This window comes from Podarcis filfolensis, assembly GCF_964270895.1.
Source record: "Podarcis filfolensis genome assembly, chromosome: 2".
NCBI classification, from domain to species: Eukaryota; Metazoa; Chordata; class Lepidosauria; order Squamata; family Lacertidae; genus Podarcis; species Podarcis filfolensis.
Window position 1 is genome coordinate 90,529,569 of NC_139605.1, and position 17,826 is coordinate 90,547,394.

Consider the following 17,826-nt stretch of genomic DNA (forward strand, 5'->3'; position numbering starts at 1 on the left):
GCCGCTATCTCTCACGTCCATTCCGGGAGCAATGCAAAAGCTGACGCGGAAAGGAATCCGCTGATGCAAAAAATTCGTAATTCTAGGTTCCTCCTCTCCCAAATTAGCGATGCCTCGTTCCCCGCCTCGGGGGCTGTCCTCCAAGCTGCCTGTAGGATTTTCATTTAAATTGTTTTTATTTAAAACCTAACTTCAAACCCTTTAAAATGCAATTCCTGCTGCTCCTTCGCATATCGTCTTCCGAAGGCCGAGGGAGCTGGAAAGGGTCCGGGTTTGAGGCGCCCGGCTGTGCTCGAGAGACAGGCACTCTGCAGGGCCTCAAAATTAAACGGCGCTGATTCAGAGAGCTAAGTCGACTCGGCGGGAAACTATATAAGTGGTTGAGACAGCAGCGCCGCGATGTTGTTGCAGTTGGGGTGGTGGAGCTGGAAAGAGCGCTGTTAGGGTAGTCGTGGCAGCAGAGAGGAATACTTTTTGCAGTGTCCGCTAGATGTAGGGCTGCAAAGCTTTCACTTGTCCTTGCATTTCTTCCAATATATATTGGAACTGCAATATCTATCTAGACTCCCTAAAACTCTGTGCCCAGAAACAACAACAACAACAATTTGTTATTTAAATGCTGTCCATCAGACTGGGTTGCCCCAGCCACTCTGGGCGGCTCCCAACAAAATACATAAAAAACACAATAAAACATCTACCATTAAAAACTTCCCTAAACAGGGCTGTCTTCTAAAAACTCAAGTAGTTGTTTTTTTCCTTGACATCTGACAGGAGGGCATTCCACAAGGTGGGCTCGAATACCAAGAAGGGTCTCTGCCTGGTTCCCTAGTAACCTCACTCAAGAGGCTTAGCTACGGGGTTGTTTGTTTTTTTGCTCCAGGTGAAGCCTCCAGAGGAGCACCATTGAGGCTCCCTGCCTGTGTATGTGCGCATGCAAATGTGGGGGGGGGGTATCAAACTGGGCCTTTGACCCAGGTGAAAAAGCCTAGTTTTGCCCCTGCCTCTCGCAATGAGGTTCCCCAAGCTGCTGGGTTTTTTCTGCCAAGCTCCCCTCTTCTGCTTAAGGCTCTGTCCCTTCCTGGTAACAAGAGTTAGAAGTCTTAGCTGGCCCACGGTGGGGGTATAAATTCACAACCAAATCACAAAATTGGTTTTCTCTGGTTCACTGTTTACCCTTGGATTGCCTGTTGGATTATTGCCTACAGCTAATGCAATCCAAACTCTTTTACATTCTCCCAACTGATTGCGTGAACACGTGTTGGCCTTGGACCTGAGATATTTGAGTTAACGTATCTACTTGAATAGTGCTTTGGCTACAGTTCTGTGGACCACTTATCTGAGGAAATGTGACACTGAACTAGTTTGGACGTATTTCTTGGTGGGAGGAACCAGCTGGGGAACACCCAAGGGAAGCAAAGCTGGCTTAGCGCCAGGGGAGTGGTGGTGGGATGACAATGAGTGGTCAGAGGGAGCAGGCTAGGAGGAGGAGATCCTGGAAGCTGAAGAGGTAACAGGGTTTAGTGAGCAGGAAGAGGCTGTGGCAGAAAGCAGTCCAGACTCAGTGACGGAAGGTAAAGCAGTAGAGGAGGGAAGCCAAGAGGAAGAGATGAGTCTGGCTGGTGAAGAGGCACAGGTATCTCCCCCTCCTGCTGCAACAAGCTCCCCTCCCCTCTGGTCTCCCAGGCCCAGAAGAGGCATGAAGAGGGCAGAGCAGATGTTAGCTTCACACAGGTACTGTCTCAAATTGCTTGGGGGAAACCCTGGAGAGGAGGGGACTTAGGCAGCGGTAGGGAGGCAGGACCTTCAGTCTCAGCAAATGCTTTATAAGGGCAAGACCTGCTGGAGATGTGTGTTGTGCTTATTAGGCCTGACACCACTGAACAGATCCTGTTTGTGCTAATAAAGAGTTAATTCCAACTAGCTTGGTGCAATTTACTGCTGGCTCCCTGTCGGAGTGGCACCTCATTTGCTGCCAGTCTCCTTGGCTTCTAGGGGCAGAGCAGAGAGAGACTGGTGGCAAAGCTCTGTGGAATGCCTCCCCTCCTGCTGAATTGGCTAGAGGGAAGACTTTTTGCTTCGTCACTAGGTGGTGGTGGTGGTGGGAGATCTTCCCTCACCACCCAGCAGGGGCTTTTCTCCTATAGGGAGAAGCCAGTGCAAAACCCCACTGCTGGGAAGGAGGGGGACCCATAAATGACCTCCTCAGCTTTCCCTGTGTGGGAGACACCACAAGGGCTTCTCCACAAGAGCTTCTTCATCACAGGGGCATTTCGCCTCAGGTGCCGCAACACCTTGGGCCACCCCTGGCAACCTCCACTTAATAGGATCATGGCGTGGCTACATTAGCACTTGAAAATATGTGAATTATGTTTATCTCTTTTCCTATTTCTCCATAGTAGATAACAATTTTTTTAAAAAACATGCTTATGCGTATTCTGGTTAAAACACTCTAAAAATGTTGTTTTCATTAACTCTGAATCACGTACATTTTATAAAGAGCATTAAACTATAAAATAAACACAGGATAAATATTTAACCTGAGAAAAATAATCTTGAACATGCAGTTTGCATTAACTAATATTATATTATCCAGATCTCTTTCATTCATAGCTGACAATTGGGTGGATAAAGTGAATTTCAGTTCCCAAAAACTTCTGCAGAACAACATAGCAGTAGTGCTTTTAGCTTCTTTCACTTTATTTTCCTCTCTCTTCAAGTAGTGAGGAACAGCAGGTATAAAAGTGATTTAGTAATTATGTGATGTAGCCATATTTAGAATACTATGAGACAACCACTGAAGTTGATTAATGGTAGATCTAGACATGTCCAAAAAATTACCTCTTTAGATAGTGCAGAATTATGGAACCTGTGGTAATATCCAATGGTTTACTTCAGATTGCAGTTTCACAGGATTAGACATATTTATGGAGGACACGTCTATCAAAGGCTGTAATAGACCATAGCAGTTAAATTACACCTCCATGTTCAGAGGTAGTATAGCTCTGATTTCAGTACGCTGGGAACAAGAACAGATTATCTGTGTCACGGGAGATGCTGTTGTTTGTGAGCTCTCAAAGGATTCTGGGAACTGTAGTTTGTTAAGAGTGCTGGGAATTGCACCTTTGTGAACTACAGTTCCTAGGATTCTTTGGGGAGAACAGTGTGTTCTAAATGTGTTTTGTGGGTTCTACCTAATTCTCTGGATGCAACCCATAATCTGTTTTCCTCTTTTGTGTTTGAAGGAGAGCAAGCAAATGGGAAAGGTCCAGTTTATCCACTTAATTAATCTGTGGATGACTTTGAAACAGAATTGGACAAATTCACAGAGGATAAGGCTATCATGGCTTGTAACCTTGATGGCTATGTTCTATCTCCACTGTCAGAAGCCATATGCTCTCTGAATACCAATTGCTGGAAACCACAGAAAGGGAGAGTGCTGTTGTGTTCAAGGTCATGCTTGTGAGCTTCTCATACGCATCTGATCACCATTGTTGAGAACAGGATGCTGGACTAGATGGGGCACTGGCTTTTCATATATTCTTATGTTTATGTTCATCATTTAAAATAAAGTATCTTTAATGTGCATGAACACTTTATTCTTCTCTTGCTCCTGACTGTGCTGTGCAGGAGAGGAAACGAACCCTAAACAAGCCAGATTCCAATTTGTTGTGACATATGAACCTTGGCTCCTGTGGGCTTGTTTCCTTTCCTCTGAACAGCCCCTCCATGGTTACTCCTCCAGTTGCCTGGATACTCCAGCAGATGAGAGTCCTTGAAAGGATTTGGAGAACAGAAAGTCCAGATAATCTAATGAGCCATGCTTGAAAGGGAAGGCTACTCAGATTCCGAAATATTTTCATCATTAGTGCAAGCACAAAGGGAGACATTGGACCATCAAAGGCAGCAGGTGAAGGAAGCTATAATGTGCGAGTACAACTTTGGTTGATAAGAGAAGGCAGCAGTAGGGACCATAGGTGGATAGACAGAAAGAAGCTTATAGGAAGACCTTGACTAAAAACATTACATGTAGATTGTACTGTAAATTATTTGAAAGCACAATGTTCTTGCTTTGTATTTAAAGGAAAATTATTGTGTTATATGACAACCCAGTCAGATGGATGGCATATAAATAATAAAATTGTTGTTGTTTGAAGCTAATTAACTTTTGTAAAACCTCCTTGGGCAGACTTTGCCCTGAGAGGCAAAGAAGTGTGGTGGAGTCTCCTTCTTTGGAGGTCTTTAAGCAGAGGCTTGACAACCATATGTCAGGAGTGCTCTGATGGTGTTTCCTGCTTGGCAGGGGGTTGGACTCGATGGCCCTTGTGGTCTCTTCCAACTCTATGATTCTATGATTCTAAAGAAGCAGGAAGACTTTCACTGTAGTCTCCTGAATAAATGTAGACTGTGGAATATGACACTCCTATGGATTGGTAACTAGTTAAAGAGAACAGAAAACAGAGAACAAGGATAAATGTAGATTTCTAACAATGGAAGGATGTAATATGCACCCCAGCCCCACAAAGGGTTTATAGTGAGATTGGTGCTTTTTAACATGCTCATAAATGAAAATGAGTTAAGGATAAGAGGTGACATGGCGATTTGGCAAAGCTCATGAATGACACATCATTCAGGGTGGTAAAACCAAAAAGGGATTGAGAAATGTTCCAAAACAATTCCTTCAACTAAAATGGGGGAAGATATGGCAGTAAGGCTGACCACCAAGTTGGGAAGCCAAGGAGGTAGCAGTTAAAGGGGCCATGGAAACAGGTGGTTGAAGATAAGCCCTGTCTCACTGGGTGGTAGAGATGGCTCCCCCCTACCTTGAAGTAGGTGGGTACCAAGCCTGGCATGCAGCAGGGGGGAAATTTAGTCTCACTGGCTGCTGGTGGTACCACAGTAACTCTGGGGCATTTCCCAAGAGTGTAGGATCATTTTAGCAATGTTCCTTGGGGTTCCAGAGACAGCGTGGAGGATTTTAACTGGTGAGCACCAGTGGTTCCACTTGCTGGAGGACCTGCCTCTCCATCTACCCCTGTTGCTAGGCTACTGCCTCTCAGGCTAAACAAGACGGCTAATCAGTTGATGTGCCTTCCAGTAGGCATGGACCATTGGTAAGTACCTGCCAATGGCGACCGCTATTGCTAGGCCTGACATTGGGTTGTTTTTTTTTTTTAATAAAAGGACAGGGGCATGAGAGAGACATGTGGAGAAGGGGACAAAGGTTTTTCTTCCTCTTTGAAACATTTAGAACCCAGAGCCATTCAGTGAAGGTGGAAGGTGGGATATAGAGGAGAGACAAAAATAAATACTTCTTCATGCACTGCTTCACTAATTCACTAATGAATTTGGTGTCACAAGATGTGCCAATGAGCAACAATGTAGATGGCATTAAAAGAAGACAAGGCTGCCAGGTGCTACTGGTCATTATGGCTATATTAAACCATGATCAGAAGCATTATTCTTCTGAATAATGTGTGCTGGAGAACAACTACAATAGCGGGGTCTTGCTGTGGTCTGGTTGACCACTGTGAAAAATGCTGGACTAGATGGAATTTTGTTCTGAACCAGCAAAGCTTTTATCAAGTTTGCAACTCCCTACAGGGAAGAGGTAAGTATTTACTCAATCACTGTATTCCCCACTCCCCCACAGTGGGGGAAAGGTTGATACAAGTGGAGCAGCGCTGAAGTGGTGCCTCTCCCTCTATAAACTTCCTCACAAACACTTATTATGCATCAAGGCCTAGGGACTCTGGGCACCAACGTGATGGCAGTTGCTTGTTCTTCATTCTCCGCCTTCGCTCTCCACAGCAGCTCGGTGTGACGAGTAAGCAGTCGTCAGAGGACTTCCAGCTGTACTTCTGAAGGGTTGCGTTGCCAAACCTACTTGTTAAAGACAGGCTCCGGTACCTTTGCCAGCTCCGTGCCACAGTTGTGTAAGGAAACCGAGCCATGAGAGACACTTGCTACTTTGCTGTATTTTATTCAGCTGTCAAAGGCAGAGGAGCTTTGCTGTGATGACTAGTTGGCAGCTTCCTGCCCCCCTGTGCCCTTCTGACTTTCAGAACCTACTCCATCCCAGATACCATTCAATACAAGCTTTAATTAAGGTGTTGTGCTGTTTCTTTGTTGCTAGGATACCCTCCCCTCTCCTTATTTTAATCTCACTTCAGCTGGGGGTTGTTGGAACCTTGTTGCTGCAAAGGCTCTGGTGAGTCACCCTGACACTGTGCTCACTCATATTCTGCATTGTAAGCCGGATGGCCTCTCAGAGGGCACAAGTGGGATGACTGATGCTACTATGCCGTATGTATGGGATAACTGGTAGAACAACGAGGCCTACTGAAATGATAACTAGCCTGACACACAGAACAGTATAGGTTGCCATTAACAGAGACGAACCAAAATAGCTGAATGGGTAAGGCACCCCATTTTTGGGGTCCCCTATCAGTGGATTCGAATGCTGGATTTGAATCAGGGGTATCCTAGCGCTTGCCGATCAGAAGGTTGGCAGTTCGAATCCCCGCAACGGGGTGAGCTCCTGTTGCTCGGTCCCAGCTCCTGCCCACCTGGCAGTTCAAAAGCACGTCAAGTGCAAGTAGATAAATAGGTACCGCTCTGGCGGGAAGGTAAACAGCGTTTCTGTGCACTGCGCTGGTTCGCCAGAAGCGGCTTAGTCATGCTGGCCACATTTGTCTGCGGACAAATGCCGGCTCCCTCGGCCTATAGAGTGAGATGAGCACACAACCCCAGAGTTGTCCGCGACTGGACCTAACAGTCAAGGATACCTTTACATGTGAAACCTGAGCTGTCTCTCCATGCTGACAGCTGCGAGGTGATAAATTGGCCATGTTGGTTGTCTCCTGTTGTAGCTGAACAGGTACAGACCTGCTCTGAAGAATATGCAGAGGTTTTGACTCAGGGGTTCTCTCATTCTCTCACTCTTATACGACTGTTGCCAGACTGGCATTCAGAAGGTGAGGAGGACCTTTTCACTCCAGATCCACTTAGTGGGACTTGAACTTGTGTTTCATTTCTCAACTCCATGCCCTTCTCAGTGAGCTAATGGAAGTTGCTCTTGTGTGTGATTGGGGCTTTCCTAGTTCCTTTCCATGCCTACAAAAAGGCTTCTATCCCCCACCCTGTTAGTCTTGAACTACAGTGGTACCTTGGGTTACATACACTTCAGGTTACATATGCTTCAGGTTACAGACTCCGCTAACCCAGAAATATTACCTTGGGTTAAGAACGTTGCTTCAGGATGAGAACAGAAATCGTGCAGTGGCAGCGCGGCGGCAGCAGGAGGCCCCATAAGCTAAAGTGGTGCTTCAGGTTAAGAACAGACCTCCAGAACGAATTAAGTTCTTAACCCGAGGTACCACTGTATTGTGCCATGGAAACCTGTGTGGAATTAAGATTCAAACCGGTGTATGAGGATCTCTTGGAACTCCCAGTTATTGATTTATTCCTACTTGTGCATATTAATTTATGCAGTTGCTGCTGCTGTGGTGTCATTGTGCCAGGTGTGTTGTGTGCAGAGTGAAATGGGGATAGGTCATGGAAATGTCAATTAGTTGCTGTGAATGGATTGGCTTCTTCCATGGAGGCACTGTCATAGGGCTGACACATGATTGGTGGAAGTCCTCAGTGCTACCATGGAGGCTGCAAGTATGGACATCATCAGTGGTCCATTCTGTGATTGGGGGGACTTGTGCTTTTCATCTTTCGAGCTGAGCAAGAATTGTTCTTGTTGATATCCTTCTGTCCTGAGAGAAAATGAAGTGCGCCTGCAAGGGTGAAGTCAAACTGCTGCATAAGCAGCACTGAAGTGACCTCCTCAGGGCACAAGCTTGGACAGTGTGTATAGAGGTTGTAGACTGCCCTGATGACATGACCCTCCTCTTAGCCTCACTGCTGTGATGTAAAGGAAAGCAGAGTAATACGTCTGGCACCAGCTTGGCTGCAGGAGTTGCCAGAAGGCATACAAGGCATTTTTCAACCATTCTAGGGACTCCACTCCAGATTTGTGTTTGGTTTATTCCTTAGCCTTTTCTTCTCCCAAAGATATCCCGCAAGGCAGCAGAGGTTTAGGATCAGAGTTTTCCTTCTCCTAGATGGGCTACCTTCCCAGGTTGACAAGACTCATCAGCCCCTCATATCCCTCTACAGCACATGCAGAAATCATCTTTTTTACTGTTGGTCCCATTATTGGTCTCGTCCGCTCAGTCCACTGGAGGCTGTCTTTGCATGCATAGGAAATTCCCTAACAGAGGGCTGAGACCCACTGGCTACCCTCATCTGGTTTAGCTGGTCAGTGGAAGCTGTTTTTTAGGGTGTGGCTGCCGTCATATGCTGACAGCTTCTAGGAACCACTGGTGAGAGCTAAGCACAGAGTGGGGACCAAATATGAACTATGTTACACCAACAGCATTAGTGGTATTCTGGTGTACCAAAGCTATAGCATTGCTCTGCCCAAAAATACAATAGTTGACCATTTGCTTTTTGTGCATTTATGCCTATTCTCTATCACACGCATTAATTGTCTTCTAATTTCTATTTGCACACAGTGTGGAAAACCGGCAAGTCTGCTGGGCCCCAGGTGAACTAAGAATTCACTCAATACTTCCCAGTGACTGCACTATGCAGGGAAGATAAACAGTAGTGAAGTTTTTTCAGGGAAATTTATCTGCCCTTCTCATCAAGGAACCCCTGATAAATGAACACAGTGGAAACCACTGTTCCACTAGGATATTCAGGGATTAAAGCAAGTTTATGAAAATAGCAACACAATTTTCCTGTTCATAGTTGAGGATTATGTAAATATCCTTTCTTAAAACATCAGTGATGGGTTTATTCCAGAACCAGTGTGCTTTTCTTTCTGGACATTTGAGATCAAGGTGTGTTAATTTGGAAAGTGAAAAGAAATTATCAGTGAATATTAGTAAAGTGTACAGGTTCAGTTTCCATGTAAGGTAATGAGGAAATCTGATATTTTGTAGTTTTTCATTAGTAGATAGGCACACTTCAGTGTAATAGCAGTTTAACATATGCATGAATGACAATTTATTTAGTGGGATACAAAGAGAAATTATGGAGTTGGTACAAGAAAACTTCAGCTAACATCCGGGAAAGTAGGGACCTACTTTGGGTGATATCTGGTGCAACAGAGATAGAATGGTTGTACACAGAAATCTAACAAGGATTAATGTGGCTAGCCCATTAACCAAATGAAAAGGAACAATTGAAAAGGCAGAGAGATTTGCTGTTTAGCAGGACCATGTAAATCATAGCAATGGTAACTTGATGGAAAGTGCAAATTGGCTAGCTGGAGATCTCTGCAGTCTCCCAGGCCCGGCGGCCATTTTGAAAAGACAATACCCTCTTCACGAGCAAGAGCAATGCTCGCTGCGCCCAGCGGGGCGCGCGCACGTTGGGCAGGGGCGCGGACGACGCCCCCTGGGTGCGCGCACGCACGCAGCCATTGCCTCCTCCCTCCGCCGTTCTCTTCCGAGTTATGTAACGGCGCTGCGCGCTCTCGCCCCGCCGAGGCCCAATGGCGAGCGGACTGGAGGGGGAGGGGGGAGGCCGTGCGTGCGCGCTCTCGCAGGCTCAGGCGCGGCCCCGCGGCAGTGCGTGCGCGCTCACTCGCCCCCTCCCCCAGTCTTTCTGTCTCGGCCGTCGCGGTCGCCTTTTTTCATCCTTCCGTCCCCCCACTTGCTCGCGTGAGGTGCTCGCAGCGGACCGGCCCCCGCTGAACTCGCCATGGCTGACGAGAAGCCCAAGGTGAGCGAAGACGGCGGGGAGCGGAGGCAACGGAGCCGGCACGGGCGGCGGGGACGGAGGCGGCGCAGCGTCGGCTCCGCCGCGCCGGTTCTTGCGCGCCATTTTCCACCCCCTCCCCCTCTCCGCCTTAATCGGATTTCTTTCTAGGGGGAGGGGGAGGAAGGGATGGGGGTGCCCCCTCGAGGAGCTCGCCTTTCCTTACAGCGGCGAGCCTCCCTTGCCCCTGCGGAGGGCTGCGGAACGGCCCCTTCCCTCTCGGGTTTCTGTTGTTGATGTTGTGGCCCCCTCCCTTTGCAAGAAAGAGGCGCTAGTCCCTCGTGTGCTGGGCGCCATCCGCAGCTTTATTGACCGGCGAGGGGGGTGGCGATGGCGATGGGAAGGCCCCTCTTTGTGTCGCTTCCTTCCTGGCTGCCCTGCACGCTGCTTGCTGTCCTCCCTAAGTGGCCCCTGGGCGGCAGGTAACCCCTCTTTCTCTCCCTGCTTCCCGCGGAGGTAACTGGCCTCTGGGTGGCCTGGCTTTTCCTTTTCCTCCCTCCTTCCTTCCTTCCCTCCCTCCTTTTCCGACGTACGCCTCGTTTTAAATGTGACTTCGGAGGCGCCAAAACGTTGGCTGCGCGAAAAACCCCTTTCCTCTCGCGGACTCCGCGGGATCCCGCCCGCCGCTCAAGGCGGTTGAACAGAGGAACGTTACTATTATTTTTTTTACAAAAGGGGGCGACGGTGGTGGTGTTCTGTGCGTGCGTGCCTTTTGGATGGAGTTTGCTTTGTGTGCGGGAGTGTGCAAGGGCGAGATCGGAGGTGTGGGGCTTCGCTGCTGCGCCTTCCAGGAGCTCTCTGCAAAGCCTTGCAGCGTGAGGGCCCTGTGGCGCCTGTGGTTTCTGTATTTTTGTGCGTGTGTCTTAGGTGCATCGGAGGTAGGCCATAGGGAACGTCTGTTGTGTGGAGTCGGGCGCACTGTGAACTTAATGGGATGGTCATAGTCATGGGTTCTTCAAAGGTACGAGTTGTTCCATGAGGCTCTGAGCTCGTAGCGATCAGAAATAGGGAATGTTCCTAAGGTCAAACGATGCCCTTTTAAGTGGCACCCCAGCATACCTGCATAGCTTACAGTATAGTATGGAGGAACCTTACCCAGACCCAGACTAGTAGGTGCTATGTACTTTTAAAAAATGGTGGGCATGCTTGCAAAGTAACTTTTTGTTCCTTAAGTTCCTTAAGATAAAAGCTAAAAAGCTCTTAATGTGTCTTCATGGTGGTGGTGGTAGTTGTTTTTCAACCCTGTTGAGTGAGAGAAGATAAGCACATTTTAAGATACATTATTTTTCTTTTCTTCATATTTATTATATTTATATCCAGTGTTTCTGCCGATTAATTTAAGGTGGATTGCATCCCCCCCCCAATTTGATCCCCATAACAACCCAGTGAAATAGTTTAAGGCTGAGACAGTAACTAGCTCAATAACACCCTGTGAACTTTATGGCAGAGGAGATTTGAACCCTAAACCCAGATCCAAAACTTAGCTAAGAAAATGTATTTTTTCTTTCCCCCCCCCTTTTTTGCAGTGGTGAAGTTATTTTAAGAAAGAAAAAGAGAAGTAATTCTGTTCTCATTATGCTAAAGGGACAGAATAAAACAATAATTGCATGCATTATGAGGCTGTGCTTCAGAGTTGTGTACATAAATACATTAGAACAATAACTTAATGCTTGCCTTTAGTTTAAATAAAGCAAGAGAGGTGTTGGTAATTGTCAGGTCCGTAGCTAAAGCTCCAAGAATAGCTGTAGCTTTCCTAAGAAGGATAAAATTAACTATTGTGCTCTTTACAGCTGCATGCTGCTGCCTTAACCTTTAAAACTCTTTCCCCATATAGTAAGTCAAGAGCACTTGGTCTCTTAAATTCATCATTATATGGTGCTGGTCAGTTTTATTGGGTGATTTAAAATGAAATGTCTGAGTAGGTAAGCCCCACTGAGCTCACTTGTGTTTACTTCCAGGTACGTTTGTGTAGAATTGCAAACTTAATGAGGTTTGTTAGTTTTAGTATTGCCATGTATTGTTGTGAATCTTGTATAGTAGATAAATCAAGTGAAATCAATGTTTAGTTCAGAACACAAAGCATAGAAATAGTTGCAGTGATCTAATTGACCTGTCTACTATGGACCATTTGTTAGTTGGCAACAGCCCACTAAAACCACTTACTAATGAATGATATTTCTGAAACAGAGCTGTAGTGGCTAGTCTTTGAGAACTCTGGTTGTGATAATGCGTATTGAACTTGAGGATTCATTACTAGATGGAATAACTTTAAAATCATTATGCTTTTTTTTCCCCTTACAGGAAGGTGTGAAGACTGAAAATAATGACCACATTAATCTGAAGGTTGCAGGGCAAGATGGATCTGTGGTGCAGTTTAAGATTAAAAGGCATACACCACTTAGCAAACTAATGAAAGCCTATTGTGAACGACAGGTGAGAAGACTGTATGAATGCTCAAAGAAACATTTTGAGGCACCTTCATGCCTATTAATTAACCCTGTAATAAACATGTACAATTGTACATGTAATGAAAGTGCATCCTTTCATGATCTTCAGTACAGAGGTACCTCGGGTTAAGAACTTAATTTGTTCTGGAGGTCTGTTCTTAACCTGAAACTGTTCTTAACCTGAAGACCACTTTAGCTAATGGGACCTCCTGCTGCCGCCGCGCCACCACAGTACAATTTCTATTCTCATCCTGAAGCAAAGTTCTTAACCCGAGGTAATATTTCTGGGTTAGTGGAGTCTGTAACCTGAAGCGTATGTAACCCAAGGTACCAGTGTACTCTCAATGAAAAGGTTCATTCTCAGTTCAGCTTTCTCCGTAGCTCCCACCTATTTAGAAGATAAGTGCTACATTCCTTTTTGAGTTTTCCAGCTTGGTGAACGAAGCAAAAACAGAAAACAAAACAGAAGAAAGCAAGTCTAGGCATTTTGGTGCTGATAGTTAACTTTTATAGTATTTGCTTTTGTATTGTTTGGAATAATTTTATTATAGCAGGTTGAGGTAGTATTAAGTTATGACACCTGTTTTTGCAGTTGAGTTTGGGGAAAGTTATGCAGTGTTTTCATCTTATGGTCTGTTTTCCCACTTTTCTGGCTTGGAAATAAATCTGCTTCAAAAGGTGCATACTTCCATATTGCAGGTTTAGAAGACTTAAGACTACCACAACCTAGTAAATAAAATGGGAACAATTTCCATAGCAATAAGGCAATGTAAGAATATTAACACAAAGCAGTTGAATATTTTGAGATTCTGTACATGTCATGGTGAAGTTGGTCTCTGAAGTTAGCTTGCTCTACTACTTGTTATTAACATGGTTAGGGCATAGCACTTATATTCACAAACTTTAAATATGATGCAAGTTGTGAACAATAGTTATCCTGTTAAGTTTTCACTGAAGGACTGTGAACAGACTTCACCCTAAGGTTTGTGCTAGACTGAGTGCTTACACTGCAGGTCCTTCTGACAGTCTTCTCATAAATTGTGTTGTGGCTTTACCATAGAGTGGATGAAGAGCCTTCTACTTCCTAAGCTAGCTCTGTCTTTTGCAGAAGCTTGTGTCTTAAGCTGAGGATGAGGGATAATTTTTGGATGAATGAAACTGTTGGTCATTCTGCAAATACTTCAGTGGAACATTCAACCTCATTTTAGTAGACTTTCATGTAATTGTTGAGGAGCAAGAACATGGCAGTCTTCCAACATAATGCTTGCTTGCTAAAGATATTCTACAGTGGTACCTCGGGTTACATACGCTTCAGGTTACAGACTCCACTAACCCAGAAATATTACCTCGGGTTAAGAACTTTGCTTCAGGATGAGAACAGAAATTGTGCAGTGGCAGCAGGAGGCCCCATTAGCTAAAGTTGTGCTTCAGGTTAAGAACAGTTTCAGGTTAAGAACAGACCTCCAGAATGAATTCAGTTCTTAACCCGAGGTACCACTGTATATCCAAGCATCACTAAACACTGAAAGTATAATACAAAATATGCAAATAAATGATGAGACTAAGGTGTAGCATTTCATGAGGACAAAGGAAAAAAACTTAGGAAAATGGTAAGACAGGATCATTGATGCATTGGATCAAGCAGGTACATAATTATGCATGGTACGCAGCAGAGGTCCACAAGTTCTTGCTATGGCAAGCATAAGTAGCCCCAACACCCCTGATGCACAGTGAGACAATCTCTTTTTTGTCCCTATATCCGAGCTTGGAAGGAGAGATGGGACTACTTTGTGCTTTGCTGGGCCTTCCCAATGTTCTGGAAGCACTGCACAACAAGGATGAATTCCAGAGCTGAAGACTGTTCCCAACCCATAGTGTATGTCAGACGCAAGATTCCTTCCCGTGTTGCAGGAGTCGGAGCTGGATGCTTGTTGACCCCGTGGGCTAGGTTTGACAGGGCTGACCACCTATCAATCACCTAATATGTCACAGTGATGTCCTGTGACCTGTTTTTGCCCATGCATTTTGATATCAAACCATAAGAGCAAAGGCATGATGTCTTGCTAGCCTTGACCCTTTACCTGCACCATGCCTGATGTCATGTATGATTTCAAGTGCAAGTAAACATTGCTTGATCACAAAGGCTACACAGTCCAAATGTGGAAGCCTTGTGGGCCTCACTGCTGCCATATTGAAAGGTGAGGACACACCTGATTACTGCAAATTTGACTGGAGAAAATTGTGGATGTGAGAGGGCTTTCTGTTTATTTTTTAAAAAAGTTCTAAATTGCCAGTCATACCTATGAGAATCTGTTTCTAGTCTAAAATGTGGGGTTAAAAAAAATCTGGCATGGTTTAGAGAAAACCTCTAAGCAGTTTAATTAAAACAGTAAAATAATAATAATAAAGCATGATTAGTTATAAAATGAGCACACAAGAAATGTAGCTTTGGCCTTTGGTGCTGAAAGTAACAATTGGGCTAAAGTACAGTATGTTACAAGTGACAAATTTCTACTTGTGGTAGAATGTGTCAGTTCATGTAGTTAAGTGGCAGCCCTAAAAGTATGCAGCAAAGCAATGGGTTAAAGAGGGCAGAGCAGTTTGGATTTACAGTATATGGGCTTAGTCATGATAGTTTATTTTACTTCTTGACTAGCTGGAAGTAAGGACCAATGCACACGCATTCAAGGTAGCAATGCTTATACCTAAGGTTCTATCTCATCTTCCCATTGCTTCAAAAACATACCCAAATAATAATTAGGCATATTTAGTATGCACAGCCTAATAGGATCAGTTTTATAACTTTTCAAGATGTCTAGCCCATGTAACATTTTGGGAGCAAACATTGGCTTCTGTTTTCATAATTGAAGCTTCCTAGTGGCCAAAATGATGGTATAACCAAAAAAATGAGAGAGGTACTGGACTTAAGTGGAAAAAAGAGAGTTTTAAACTTAATATACAGCCTTGACATCTCTGACTCTGAAATGCTTTTGTTGTGCCTTGCAGAACTCATAAGTGCAGAAACAGCGGTTTTGTTAGATGTTTGCAATGCAGTGCAATAAACCTAGAAAAATATTCTTGTTTCTCTGCTTTGGCTGTGGGTGAAATTCAGTGTGGCATTATTACAAATACTCTGACTGCAGAAGCAAGCATGCTGTTTGTGAGGTTCTACCAGCAGCAGCCAATTTTGAGGGGTGGGGAGGGAGAGACCTGTCATACAAGAGGAAGTCCTTGCACAGGGCTTCCACTAATGGGATACATTAAGTGAATCCTGCTACCCTTCTGAAATGTCAGTCCTTCTGAGACTTGCCACACTAAAGTCTCATTCAAGTTTACTCCCAATTGTGATCTCAAATCACTGCTTTTGGACTTGAAAATGTATCAAGCATCTCCTACATGCTACCAGTAGGGGCACTGCTGAACACCTTTATTACACAAGCAACACTTAATTTGCCGCTCAATAATGTGTATTTTGCTGTTCCTTTCTTAAATGCAAAGATTGGTAAAATAAGTATGATGGCTTGTGGTAGCTGTTTGGCTCAGCTGATAAGTAATTTAGACTCTTTTTAAAATTTTATTTATGTAGGGTTTGTCAATGAGGCAAATCAGATTCCGGTTTGATGGGCAGCCAATCAATGAAACAGATACACCTGCACAGGTAAGAAAAAAGCTGTTAATGTTTCTGCTAGAGTGAAAACAGAAAATAAGAATACAAATATCAGCTAAGAAATAGTTTAATACTAAATCTTATCCATGTTAATAGGTAGGTCATGCTGATTTGCAACTAACACTGTGGTATGTAGAACACTTATTCAGTTAATTGCCAAATGCAACAATTTTTATTTTTTTTTAGATTTTATGTCCCTAGTTCTTGATAATCGGGTCCTGCATGCAGTTTGCGACAACCTAAAAGTACAATTTGAATTTTACCCAATTGTCTCTGTGCCATCCTAATACTTTAGCCTTCATTGCAGGTGTAGGGAGTTTTAATCTGATCCCTGTACAGTAATACATTATTATTGTTATGGATTCACCATCCTGACAAGTGAATAGTACAATTCTTCTGTCTTAATTACAGAAAATGCACTTAAGTTTACTATAATTAACTCTGGATTATTAATCTCTGTTGGCTTTGATTCAAAAGTGTCTCGCACATGTGGAAAGAAGACACTTGCATGCAGACAAGATAGCCTTTCCTGAATTCTGTCAGTCTTCCCATCCTGCAGTAGCGCTCTCCCCTTCCCCCCGCATGCCCATACTATGCCATTCTGGAGGGGCCTCTGCTCCCCATGGAGTGGCTTTTGAGAGACACCTGGGACTCCACTGGAAAAGATAAACCAGAAAATCCCCGTTGCACAAGCTCTGTGCCATTTGTGCTTCTGTTGATCCAATCCATTGAGTCTGGCGGTACCAACAGAATTCAGTTCACTCATTCTGTAATGCAACCTTGTTTTCTAGTTTAGGTACGTTAGTGGACTTTTCTAGTTTAGGTACGTTAGTGTTACAACCACAGTGCAATCTTTAGGCTCTTGTATTTGCTTGTAGTTCTCTTTACAGCATGAGAAGTGCAAATAAAAATGTTTTGATTGTGTCATTTGTTGTATTTTGAATTGAATTTTAAATCTTTTCAATGCAGTTGGAAATGGAGGATGAAGATACAATTGATGTGTTCCAGCAGCAGACAGGAGGAGTCTACTAAAAGAGAACCAAACTCCCTTTCCCACAGACAACACATTCACAATTAGAAAAACGAGACTTGGTTCAGCCACATCTTGACTACTGCAGTATAGCTTTCTCTCTTTGATTTCTTTTCCTATTCCTTCTATTGTACATAACGTAACTGGTGTATGTGCACAGACATGCATATTTTTTTTAACTAAATGGCCAATGGTATGTTTTGATCAACATCATATGGAGATGGGGTGGTAAAAACAAACTGGTCTGTGAAAATGCCCCATTCCTCCATGGCATGCTCCTCTAACTTTTATCTTTATATTCCAGTAAGTTATTTTGCTCTCATTGTTGAAAAACAAAAACCTTGCATACCTTATTTGATTGGATAATTTCAATGTTTTTCTTTTATCGTTGTACAACCAAGGACGATTTTATAACTTTTTTGTACGTAGCTGTTACATGTAGAGCAATCTGTCTTTAAGTAGGGGTAAATTACTCTAAACAAAAATTTGATCTTGGATAGTTTTCCCTTCAAGTAAAGCGTCTTGTTGTTTAAATAAACTTCTTGTTTAAAATAAGCTTATTTTTCTGTGTTGTGATAACATTTAAACTTGGGATGAGTCAGCTGATGTGGCAGACACTGAATCCACTAGTTACTTGCTGTTGTTTCATCAAATTGCTTGCCCAGTTATTATGCTGCCCCCTACTGTCTAGAGCAGAGTAAAATTGTCAGAGGCAGAGAGACAGACTTTTATCCTTTTTTAAAAAAAGAATAGCTCTTGTACTGGAAACCTTGGAAAGAAATGCCAAGGTTTCTACAATAGATAGCCAGATGAAAATGTTTTGCTTGTGTTTCATAGAATCATAGAGTTGGAAGGGACCACAAGGG

At 44.1% G+C, this 17,826-nt stretch overlaps 1 protein-coding gene and 1 long non-coding RNA gene across 2 annotated transcripts; one reads left to right on the forward strand and one right to left on the reverse strand.

The window, feature by feature from the left end:
* Positions 1-3,574: 3,574 nt before the first annotated feature.
* Positions 3,575-5,040, reverse strand: LOC310755471. The gene is made up of 2 exons (XR_014544383.1): positions 4,821-5,040; positions 3,575-3,771 (listed from the first exon to the last, which is right to left on the reverse strand). It is a non-coding gene; the product is annotated as an uncharacterized lncRNA (long non-coding RNA).
* A 4,410-nt stretch (positions 5,041-9,450) lies between these two features.
* Positions 9,451-17,515, forward strand: SUMO2 (small ubiquitin like modifier 2). The gene is made up of 4 exons (XM_083598350.1): positions 9,451-9,780; positions 12,118-12,249; positions 15,850-15,921; positions 16,900-17,515. The coding sequence occupies exons 1-4, from the start codon at positions 9,760-9,762 to the stop codon at positions 16,960-16,962; spliced, it is 288 nt and encodes a 95-aa protein (XP_083454476.1). The 5' UTR covers positions 9,451-9,759; the 3' UTR covers positions 16,963-17,515.
* Positions 17,516-17,826: the final 311 nt, after the last annotated feature.